At 40.6% G+C, this 12854-nt stretch overlaps 1 protein-coding gene across 2 annotated transcripts in view; it reads right to left on the reverse strand.

Moving 5' to 3' along the window:
- The window catches only part of Bmp2k (BMP2 inducible kinase), a 94014-nt gene that overhangs the window by 53381 nt on the left and 27779 nt on the right, over nucleotides 1–12854 (reverse strand). For both annotated transcript variants that reach the window (XM_055594625.1, XM_055594624.1), the window contains exons 2-3: nucleotides 7935–8053; nucleotides 5115–5220 (exon numbers count right to left, since the gene is read on the reverse strand). In XM_055594625.1, coding sequence (XP_055450600.1) covers nucleotides 5115–5220; nucleotides 7935–8053 — 225 coding nt within the window. The remainder of the gene's footprint in view (nucleotides 1–5114; nucleotides 5221–7934; nucleotides 8054–12854) is intronic.

Consider the following 12854-nt stretch of genomic DNA (forward strand, 5'->3'; position numbering starts at 1 on the left):
CTCAATTTTGGTCAGAGAAGCTTCCTTTCTTTCAATGGCAGTAGTTAATGCAGAGTCTCCTAACTATCAAAGCTTTCAGAACATGTCCCAGCTGAGTGCTCTGTCCTGTCACCCCACCCCTCTCTTGCACACACACACATTTACACCCAAGTAAGAAGGTGTAGCCAGCACTTGCTACTTTGTGGGCTCTTCTTTCTTCCACCCTTTCAACCCCCTAACACTAGATATGACAGAAAAAAAGATAGAGAAAAAAAAAAAAAAAAGAGCCCTGAATTAAGTCAGGGGTCAGAAAAGGGGTGACGTTATCATTAGACTACTTCCTGCTGATTAGGAGCATGGAGTTCCTTGGGGCAAATCTGATCTTCACCATCAAGATATCTAAATTATTTTTGTTGTTTCCTCTCTGTCACGTGACTACATAACAAACCACAACCAACAACAAGCAACAGCCCTCCCTGCATCCTCAGCACCACCTCACAGGGCCCTAGCATTTTATATACCCTAGCATTTATATACCTCTGAGAAGTCCCCATCCAAATGTCACACAACCACAGAAACTATGTGCAACTGGCAAAAATCACACCTCTGTTAGAGCACAAGGCCAATCAGTCAGCTGCTTTGAAGCAGCCTCATATCCCCACACCTGGGATTAAAACAAAACCTATTTTTATAATATTTCTGTGTTGTTTTAAGAAACCAAAACTCCAAAGTTGTCACCACAAGGAGCTTCACTGGAAAGAGAGGGAGAGAGCTTAGGTGCTTCTGCAGGCACCTCCTCCTTCTGTCTCCAAGAAAAACTACCCCAAGGAGAGGCTACCAGAGCCAACAAGCCCATGAAAGATATGGAGTAAAACTAACCCAAGTAGTGACAGCTACCAAAGAGACAAGTGATCAAGCTCTGACAAAACCAGCACTGCCACCCTGGCAGTCTCCGCCCACAAATGCCAACCATGCACAAGCAATAATAAGCAAGGGCTGCTTTATGCTATCAAATTCTCAAGTGTTTTGTTATTAAGCAAAAGCTAGTGCAGATACAATTTAAAGGAACTAATAGAAAGCATTTTCTAAAACAAACTTAGAAAGTCACACACTATCATAATTTATTTATAAGTTATTCATAAAACAATAAAAATATAGTCAAGTAACCATACTGATGTCCAGAGACTGAAGAAACACATTATCTCTTTAAGTCAGTGGTTTTCAACCTAATGCTGTGACCCTTTAATACAGGTCCCCATGTAGTGGTGACTCCCTACCAGAAGATTATTTTCGTTGCTACTTCATAACTGTAACTTTGCTATTACAAATTATTATGTAAATCTCTGATATGCAGGATATCTGATATGAGACCCCTGTGAAAGGGTCATTCAACACCCAAAGGGTCACAACTCACAGGTTGAGAACCATTGCTTTTGAGTGTAAACTAGCCAGTTTGGTTTGGTCAAGTAGTACCAAAACATTAATGTATAGGCAAAAGGCAATTTGCACAGCACAGAAGATGGCTGTAGCACTGAGAACAGAGAAGCATGGAGTGAGTCATGTACAGGCTACATACCACGGGCTATTTTCCACTGAGTCTTATCCCTATACAACCAGTGTGCTTGAACTGCGTATATGACACAAATGACCTCCATAACAGTAGGAAGGGGAGAGAAGTCATTCTCCCATTCTCTGCTCCTCCAAAGCATTTCTCTGTCATGGGAGAAAAAGACTGTATCTATTTGGTTCACATGAAAAAAGGGACTCCACTCAGGCCTCTGGATTCATCCTCTTAAGATAAAATTTCCAATCCAGATGGCACACTGTGACCTGTGATACAGAACAGAGCAACAAAGCAGAAGAATCTGGGAAAACTAGAATAAAGGAAGAAATATAGTAAATAAGTTTGCTAATTAAAAAGATTTTCACTTAAAACAAGAGCAACATTGTAAAAATACATGGAAAAATAAAAAAGAATTACTGAAAATAACATAGCAAAAACTAATAATAATAATACAGCAAAAGTACAAAATTCTATTGAAAACTTAAAATATACACTTAAGGAAGCTTCCAACAAAAGCAGAAATTAAAAGGAAAAAAATGAAAAGATAATCAGACAACCAATTACCACATGGAGACAAACATTCATTTTAAACCAAAACACAAGCATACAAGAGAAAAGGTTGGGTGTACTACAAAAGGAATATATTAAGTATACATACCATAAGATTTCTAAACAACAGAGAAAAATGGGTAGCTGCCTGTTAGCGTCTATGCAGAAAATGAGTCACATAAAGAAATTAATCATCACACTACAAGACAGAAAAATGGAACCATGCCATCAACATTCTGCATCAGTGTTACTTGTGTTTGCTAACCAAATTAACAGTCCAACGTGGCACAGAATAAAGACATGTTTGTCTATGCCCCGATACACACATACCACCCCTGCAACCTCCTCTGACCTCAGAAGCCAAGCCGTATCAAAACTGGTCGGTACTTGAAAGAGAAAATCAAGACATGCTTACAAACTCAAGATCTCAAAAATGTCTCCACCCACAAATTTATTCTCAAAAGTCAAGGAAAAATTAACTTAGTCCCAGAGGCTGGAGACGTAGTCAGAGGCACACAGAGGCCTGAGCTCAATCCCCAACACCTAAGGAGAGGGAGGGGGACTAGAAGTGGGAGCCCAAGATAGAAGAAAATAAAGAACGCCCAAGTGATAGCTAAATCCTGTTTAAAATTAAACAGGTGACTAAAGTCTCTCCAAAGAGTGTTTCTGATAAAGGGAGAAAAATGAAACTCACATAAATGTTATGTTTAAGTTTCCCACATAAAGACTTGAATTTCCACTGAGGAAGATGGGCTAAATTAATAACATACTTTAGGAAATTAGGCAAGTGAAAACTCCAGAAAATGTAATTACCCAGTATTACCTGTCACCCCCCAATAATAAACAAAATACTAAAAAACACTGACTTAGTTCAAACACCAAGCATGTACAACACTGAGGCTAAGTCCCGATCGTGTCTTGAGGCAGCGACACAAAATCAGAAGGCGCACTGGCAACTTTTCTCACGGAGCCTGCTCCTACCGGGATCCACGTTACCCTAGCTTTCCGAGTTCCTTCTTTCACGCTTCCCCATGCCCACCAAGAATACCAGCTCCCATTTACAAGGCAACACATGAACCCGTGGGAGAACCTGAGTAGCAGCATCTCGCATATCTTCAGGTGGCTGAGTCTCAGGAGAAAGGGGTCAAGAGGGTCCTCAGTCAGCCCACAGCTTAACAGAACTCTCGGGCTTTTGTTGTTTTCCTACTTGAGTTCCTGTGGTTTTCGGTTTGGTGTTTCTGGTTTGGGGTTGGGTTGGGTTAGGTGAAAGAGTGTATGTTGCACTGCCTAGGACTCTATATAGACCAGGCTGGCCTCAAACTCACTGTGATTCACCTGCCTCTGCCTCCCTAGTGCAAGGATGAAAGACATGTGCCACCATGCCAGTTACTGGGTTTCTTGAGCCACACACATAAATTACTTTCTTTCGTTTTTTTTTTTTTTTTTTTTTTTAAGATTTATTTTTATTTTATGACTGTTTTGACTTCAGGTATATATGTGCACATGTGTACCTGGTGCCTATGAAGGCCCCAAGAGAGTGTTAGAGCCCCGAAACTGGAGCTACAGGTAGTTGTGAGCTACCACATAGGTGCTGGGAACAGAACCTGGGTCCTCTGCAAGTACAATCAGTGCTGTTAACCACTCTCTGGCCCCTACATAAATCACTTTTTTGACTTAAAAATCCCTGTAAAACAAACCTTGCTGATTCAAACATCAGATAAATATTTCTTTAAAAAAAAAAGTGACACTATGTAGGAAGTGGACTAAGTGCCCTCCTCCTCACACAATAAGAAGTTGAGAAGTCAGGGAGAGTTTTAATCTGTTATTACTATTAAGGCATGCGGTGTAAGTAAGCATTTATTTTAAATAGCATGTTAGATCTAAATAAATGTCGTTTCCTGTTTTCTGGCACAAATGAATTAAAAAACATAAAAATTATGTATTAAAATGCAGGTTCTATATGGGGCTGTAAAGACAGATCAGTGGCTAGGAGCCCTGGCTGTTTTTCCAAAGGACCCAGGTTAAATTCTCAGCACACACACATGACAGCTCACAACCGTAACTTCAGCTCCAGAAAATTCAACACCCTCACACAAATATACACAGACAAAACATTAATGCACATGAAATAAAAATAAATAGATCACTTTCACAAAGTGTTCAAGAGCAGCCTGGGCTATATGAAATCCTGTCTCAAAAAGAGAAAACTAGGTGGTGACTGAGGAGACAACTCAGTGGGTAATGTGCTTCCATCCAAGTGTAAGGACCTCAGCTAGATCCCTGCAGCACGTGTAAAAACGTAGGTGTGGCAGAAACAGGCAGGTCCTTAGGGCTCACTGCCAGCAAGCCTAGCCTACACAATGAGCTCTAGATCCAAATGAGACACCATTTCAAAATATGACACTGGGTAAGCAATATGGCTGAGGGGGTAAAAGACACTTGTTACCAAGCCTAAAGCCTTAAGTTTGATCCCCAGGACCCATGACATAGAAGAAGAGAGCAACTCTCCTAAGTGACCCTGTGACCCACACATGCACACTATTGTCTGTGCGTGCCCTCATTCACAAACTCAAGCACACATGCGCACATAAATAAATACAATCGAAAATATCCTATCTACATAACACCTAGCTATTCACACCAAGAAAACTAGCATGTGCTGCCTAAATGTGACCCATTCAGAATGCTTATAAAATTATAAAATACATCCTGCAACACTAATTCTTGATTGAAGTACAAAAGAATTACACAGACAACAAGAAATTTAACTTCACTTGCTTAGATTTCTTATTTTGAACCCAATTATTACTTTAATTCTCCATTTGCAGGCTCCTGTCATAACTGTAAGTTATGATTAGGTTTTAAATAAGTTTTAACAGCATCTATAATTAACTCATTAAAGCTGAATCTGCAATAAAGCATTAAAACAAGGCAGCAGCTGCCCTGGGAGAAACCTGTTACCTCATGCCCTAGGAAAAGGGGAGTTCTTTTTAGTGGGCTACAAATGAAGACAGATACTTACCTCGACAATATTCCATTAAGATAAGCACTTCCCACACGTTATCACTAACTGAATTGACAGCACAGTCCAAATAACCAACAATATTTTTGTGGCCAGATAGTTCTTTCTGTGAAAAAGAAAATAAAATCTTTAAAACTGGAACATATCAACCTTAAACTTCTATAAGTAAAGGTTATAAGCCTAAATTGGTATATTTAATAAATTTCTAAAAGTAAGAATAAGATATGAGAATACAGTATTTCAGTCAGTGATTTTTATGGCTTCCTCAAAAATTCAAAGCACATGTGACAGCCATTATCTAAGATAATCAAGCAATGATCATTTCTTTGTAAGTTCAACCAGCAAAGTGATAAAAGCAATAGTCTACCAAGAAGTGGCAACATGGTTCAGCCAGTAAAGACACTTACTACCACGCCCGAGGACCTGAGTTCAATCCCCAGGACCAACATGGTGGAAGGAGAAATCTAAGCCTTTAAAGTTGCTCTGACCTCTACTCATGCTGCCCCAAACACACACACATGAAATAAATATAATTTAAGAAATAATCTACCAACGTAAGTATAAAATACAGTTCTCTGAAATTCAAGAATAAAGTTAGAACTCTAATAATATTTACCTTAAAAATAAAGGAATTAAGCTTTAATGTTATAAACTACTTTCATATGATTTTCCTAAACATATTACAACTTATACAGAACTCTTCCATAGATTCATGGATAAATGTATTTTTCAATAAATCTAAAACAGGAACAATACTTGTGAAAATACTTGTGAAAAAAAAAACCTCATACATTAAAGATAACACTAGTGATGTGTTCAAGGAAATAACAAAAAGGAAAATCTGAAAACTTTTCCTTCTAGTACAAAATCGTCATCAGCACACAGTGAGGCTACAAACAGGGCTGAGGACCACTTGGTGGTAAGTGCTGCTTAGCATGTGTGAAGATTCAAGAGTACGTACAGGGAGGGAAGATTATTTTAAACTACTACTCACAACTACTCTCATTAATAATATACCCAGTTTCAACTGCACAAAGTAGTTTGTGGTCAGAACTACCACAAGCAAAACCTGTTCAGTCATTCAGTGGACGGTAGGTGGCCAAAGAGAAGTCGAAGACTGCCACTGCAAAGGCATAATCTCCTTACAATGCCCTGTTCAAAATGAAGACTTTGCTGCTGCTGCTGCTGCTGTTACCTCACTTGTCTCAGAAGTATCTAATTCTACTGAGAGAAAGATTATGGCACAGCTGTACATTATCCGGGCTCAAGTTACAGAACTCAATCTAGGCTTTGCCATTATCTTTAAGTAATTCTTTTTTAACCTTTTTGCTAATATCCTTATCTTTTAAGATGTCTCAAAAACTAAGCAACTCTATAAACTAGCTAAAGGATCGAAACAACTGGAATTCAAAAACTCAGATCATACCAATATACCTATTCTTAAGTGTTGATAAACATGTTGGTATAAAGTGAGAAATCCCACTTAGCAGTGAGATCATGGGACTGGCACTGACTAAAGCTGTTGGTGATGCTTGCTGGGACAAACATACAGGGTTCAGTGGCTACACAGCAATCTGGCTGCTCCTCAAAACTTTAAAAAAGAAACTAGACACGTCAGCAAAGAAGAGTAACCACTCAAGCACACATGCACAGCAGCAGCTAGAAACGCCTCAACTACCTATCAGCTTTTCTATGTGAATAAACTGTGGTGTTGACAGAGCATCATTTGGTGACAGGAAATTCAGTGCTGATGAACACTACAGTGTTTATGAACCTCAAAGGCACTGAGGTCAGTAAAAAGAAAATCCACTGCACAACCCCAGTTACAGGAAATATTTAGAACCAAAGTCCAAAATCACAGAAAGGAGCTTGACAAAGGAAAAATAAATGAATGAGCAGTGAAGTGGGCTGGGCATTTTTTTTTTCTTTTTAGGGATGACAAAAAGGTTTTGAAACTACACAGAGGTAGTGATTATATCATGTTATGAACATGCTAACTAAATCAGGTAATTTTCTATTACCTGAAGTCAAATTTAAGAAAAATATGCATGGCATGCAGGTATGCACAGATAAGAACTGACATGGAAAGGGGAAGAGAAGTGAGAAGCAGAGGGCCCAGAAAGCACTAACGACTGAATGGAAAAGTTTTACTTTAAGATCATGCTGTAGTGTTTACTCAGTCACTGATGCTTACTGGACTATCACATGTTTTTAGTATCTGAATAGCAGTTAGTATGAGCGTCCCTTAATGAAGGACAAACAGCCCTACACTGCAAACTTCACAGGGACCAGGCAAGTACAGGACTGTTAAAGTAAAACACACAACAAACTGTTGTTTGTGGGTATGAACACCAGGTGAATGCAGAAAGTATAGACGGCAAATACAGTCACCACATTCAGGATGCAAGCCTCTTTCTGCATGAGAGTCACAGCTGGGCAAGAAAGCGAAAAAGGCTACATAGTATCTGGAAGACTGTGTTTCTTAAAGTATCCGGTAGGTAAACTTGGTGTTCATTATGTAATTCTGCAGAGTTTTCCATCCTCCAAACATCCCACAATTACAATGCATGTGAGAAGAAAAGGAGGGCGCGCTGCCTGCTGAACTTGAATAGGAAGACAAGCAAAGGGCCACAGCTGCACTTATTCTCAGGTGTGCCAGATGCAGTGAACTACCAATTCCCACACAATGGTTTAAGTGAACGACCGTTCAAGTTTTCAAGTGTGTATAAAATGATACATAACCTTCCTAAAAATCTATGAATGCTGTAGTATAAAACCAAAAGGAGGCATATTTCTAAAACAAAACTGTCTCTCACTTACCATAATCGTGATTTCCCTTTTACAAATGTTGAGGTCGGGTGTATTATTGACATACATTCGCTTCAGTGCACATCGGACCCCACCATGAGTTCGCACCAGGAAAACAGTGGAGAATCCACCTACAAGAGGAAGCACCGGTTATTTAAACAACCAGACACTACCATCAAATTATAGACTATCATTTTGCTGAGCACAGCGGTGCACACCTTTAATCCCAGCACTTGGGAGGCAGAGGCAAGAGGCCTTCTGTCAGTTCAGTTCAAGGCTAGACTGGCCTACAAAGTAAGTTTTAGGATATACAGAGATACATAGTGAGAGAAAACAAAAACAATTAATTAAAATCACATGCACCATCATTCTGGAGCTAAAAAACAGAGGATACGAGTCAAGGACTATATTCAAGACAGACAAAAATAAGTATGCAGCCTACTGAGTTAGGGGCAATTGCTGGCTTCCTTCAATCAGGAGCAGCACTTACAGAGGCACAGGCTTCTCAAATGTATCTGCTTCTCTTTCAAGAGGCAATACATTAAAACCCACTTCTCCACAGAAACACCTGTAAGGCAGTATACACAATACTCTCATGTAACTAGCTTGATGATACTAATTATCACCCACCCATGTCGACAACAGGCACAGCTACTATTTAACACTCAATATAGCTAAGAAGGGACAGTTGGCCCTTCCTCTGATTGCAAGGATGAGCTTAGATAACCTAAGCCTATCAAGGGATCTCACTTTGCTTATCAGAAAATGACTTTAGGACTGGTTAGAGCTTATCAGTAGACTAGACAGTAAGGTAAAATCTACTGGATGGCAGTGAATGATTTCCTGCCCAAGAAAGTGCTAGATGAAGTCCCCACTCTTCTTTCCTGGCTGTGTAAGATGACTCTTAGACATGATGTAAATAATCTGTGGCCACGGTAATCATTAAGAAAATGGCTCAGAACACTGACAGGTAGGCTACTGACTTAGCCAACCTCCTCCCAGAGCTCAGTGAGATGGTGAATGCCCTCCTTACCTAACCAGTTACTGAGGCTTTCTCTTTACGGCTTCTGAGAAGGCACTTCATTTGAAGTATATACTTAGGTAGTGCTATTAGAAGTCAATTATTTTTGTCAAATCTAAGATAAGGATGTCACAATAAATTTTTAGGACTCACTTTCGGTATGGAAGAGTCTAACATGTTTTTGTCAAAGGCATATCTATTTTGCTAATACTATAGAGGCATGGTTGTTAAATCAGTCCTATCATTGGAAAATACGAGACAAGGGTATTGTGAGCCACATTCAAAAACGCACAGGAAGAGAATTAGCGAGTGATACAGATCCGACAGAGGAAAGGAAGGGAAGTGTACACTGACTGAAGTAACATAACAATGAAAGTGACAGCCATCTTTACTAACCCGGTCCCTTCCCTTCTTAGCCACACACTCCAAAGAGCAACTGTACTTTTTCAAAGCTCTTGTATGACACCATCACACAGGACACCTAACTGAGATGTCACCTCCACCCTCCCCACCTCTCTATATATTCATACACACAATTATATGAGTGATCTGTTAGGTGATTCTACCGAAGTTTTACAAGCTGTCATACAAATACATGAGGAGCCAGGCAGTAAGCAGCACTCCTCCATGGCCTCTGCATCAGCTCCTGCCTCCAAGGTTCCTGCTTGGTTTGTTTTAAATGGTACTCCTGTTCATGTAGGAGCCAGCTCTTCACTGGTAATAAAAAGGCCCCTGGCAAAAATCCCATATATACCACAATCAAAACAGAGGCTGGGTTAAAAAGAAAATTGAGTTACAATGGCAGAGTCTGACACACTGAGGTGACAAATAAGAGAGCTTGGAGTTGATTTTGAGATAACCAAGCTGAACAGGTAAGAGGCGAACATGGTTCTGGGCCACTGACAGGCGGCCACTTGGCCACCACAAAGCTCTCGAGGAATATAACCTAAGGCACAAGTATCTATGCTGGCTGGTTTTATGTCAAATTGACAGAAGGGGGAGCCTCGATTGAAAAAAATACCTCCATAAGATCAGGCTGCAGGCAAGCCCGTAGTCATTTTCTTAACTAGTGATTGATGGGGAGTGCCCAGCCAACTGTGGGTGGAGCTATCCTTGGGCTGGTGGTCCTGATTTCTATATGAAAGCAGGCTGCACCAGTCGTGAGGAACCTGGCAGTAAGCAGCACTCCTCCATGGCCTCTGCATCAGCTCCTGTCTCCAAGGGGTCCTACTTCGTTTGAGTTCCTGTCCTGATTTCCTCCCGTGATGGACTATGATATGAAAATGTAACTAAGTTAACCCTTTCCTCCCCAAGCTGCTTTTGGTCATGGTGTTTTATCACCATAGTAACCACAACTAAGAGTGTTCTTTCTTATATTCTGATTTCTAATGCAGGCACCTGAAAAAACATAAAATTCTAAGTAAAGACCACTTCTAACAAGAAGCTTCTTCCAGACAAGGAGCTAAATATGAGGTAACCAAGAGAACAGCAGCTGTGTCCCGGTGGCTGTGAGAGAGGCAGCTCTCCACCATGGGGGAACTACTTGTTTAGTTTGTGGCTATGAGAGCAAAGCAACGTGTAATTCCCAGCCCGAGGTACAAGGCTGAAGTCTTAACGCTGCCCAGTTGACTTAAGAGCAGAAAGTCAAGGTCAGTAACAACAAAGCCGGGGTCAGAAAGGACAAAGGCAGCTTCAGGCACAGTAGCTGGACAGGGAGCACATAAACAAGGCCCGGTCACATCCCTGACTGGGCTAAGGGGAGATGCACAGAGCATATGGCCTTCCTTTGGTTCAGCCCATGTTAGCCCAGGGAACTAACTAATCCCAGGAGAGCCTGCCTCCACCTGTGTAGAGTTTTTGTAGAGTTTTCCTACAAAAACCCTAAACAGAGCAGTTCAGTGGCATTGTTCTCTCCTGCAAACTCTTCCAACTCTCAGGAGTCTCTCTCTTTTCCCTAGCTTCTCACTATTACTCAATTTCTTTGTTCTGTAAACCTTGAAGCTTGCTTCCACTACACCCATTCTCACAAGAGTTTGCATTTTAAATTTTCATTGGCTTAAGACAACACAGAGCCACTATCTCAGGATGACCTCTGGTGACCACTGAGTATTCAGCATTTTAAGACCCTGGTTCAGGGCTGGAGAGATGGCTCAGAGGTTAGGAGCAATGGCTACTCTTCCAGAGGTCCTGAGTTCAGTGCCTAGCATCCACATGGTGGCTCAGAACCATCTATAATGAGATCTGGTGCCCTCTTCTGGCCTGCAGGTGTACATGCAGACAGAACACTGTATACATAATAAATAGATAAATCTAAAAAAAAAAAACCTGGTTCAAGCAAAACTGGGCAAAGGGTCCTGCCACGCTGAAAAGCCCTGCATCATGGTGTACTTACGGGTCACCCTCTTTCTACCATCACCATTAACAGACTTCCATGGCAACTGCAGCACCACACCAGCACCTATCTAGCCCCCACACACGACTTAACCAATAGTTCCACTGTATGGCATGCCATGCACAGACCATGGTTTAATCCTTCCAATAACAAAAGCCATGCAGAGTGACTTGCCATCTCTGATTATGTTGTATTAAATACCCTCATTGCTGTACTCCAAATAAAGATTGTGCCTGGGGTTTTGTTTGTTTCTTGGTACTGGGAGTGAAATGCAACACTCTTAAGGCTGGTACTTTGGTTTTACAGAACAGATTCCCAAGCTAAGTCAATAAAAGGAAAACATACTTCAAATTCAATGCTCTCAATTACATACTAAAAGGTTGCGGAAACTTCTAGCTGCAAGCTAAGAGCCAGATTTCTTTCACCTACAGGAGACCTCCACAGCACTGCATGTGTTGCCAATTTGACAGGAGATGTCCCTCAATTTGTTACTTCTCTCTGCATGCCACCAGCCCTGAAAGGAGGCATCTTTACCTCAGTGTGTTGGCCTCTGCCGTGGCTCATCTGTATGTCCTTGGTGTCTCTTTCTAGGAGTTTCTCTTTCCTTTCAATCAGTAGGGGGCATTACAGAACTTCTCCTCTACATTAAGAACAAAATATTTTCTCCCGCTTGCCTGTTCTACTTGTTCCACAAACTGTGTTTGCAAATGAAAAGGTTCATGTACTATTTCTATGAACAAGAGGGCCAGCAGGAGAGCACTGGTGTCTGCCTGCATCGCGTAACTGAAGAAGGAAGAATACCACTTTTCCTTCAGAGGCACTGCAATGTTACATGTCATGAGTTGTGTGGTTTGCTGACATAACAATAACTTCCTGGGTACAGTGGGAGAGTTGTGCTGAATTTAGCACCCAGAGGATGCTTGCATATCGTGTTGAAACATCAGGTAGATTTAAACTTGCTTAATTATTGGTTGATGGCAGCATCTTAGAAAATATCATTTCTGGATTAAAAAAGATGTGTTTCAACAATATTTGGTACAAAAATTTCACTCAGTCCTAACATGATGAACCAATAGTTAGCATAAGCCTCACAATATTACCCTCATGTAAACAAACACAGATTATCTTCTGGTGACTACTGGCTTGATTACAAATTATTAAACTAAAATGAGTCACGGAAAACCCTAAAATTTGGAAGTCAGTACAACATGTCAAAAAACATGCAATACAGAATTGTCATGTACTTACAAATACTTATGTGTTCATACAATTAGACTTCCTTGTTTACTGCATGAGCATTTTTAATTCTCACCACTTCCTGTCTGTACCACACAGCATAGTTGGTACTATTTATTAATACAGCATTTCACTGAGTATTAAACAAGGGGCAGGGTGCATGCAAAATGAAAAAGAACTGATCAATAACCTTTGAATTACTCAAGGTGCTCCATCTACCCACAAAGCAAAAGAGGGGATTTTCTTGAATCCCTTGTTAAAACTAACATGTACTAATTTCTTT

The sequence above is a fragment of the Psammomys obesus genome, unplaced genomic scaffold (genome assembly GCF_907164565.1).
Source record: "Psammomys obesus unplaced genomic scaffold, mPsaObe1.curated_primary_1811, whole genome shotgun sequence".
NCBI classification, from domain to species: domain Eukaryota; kingdom Metazoa; phylum Chordata; class Mammalia; order Rodentia; family Muridae; genus Psammomys; species Psammomys obesus.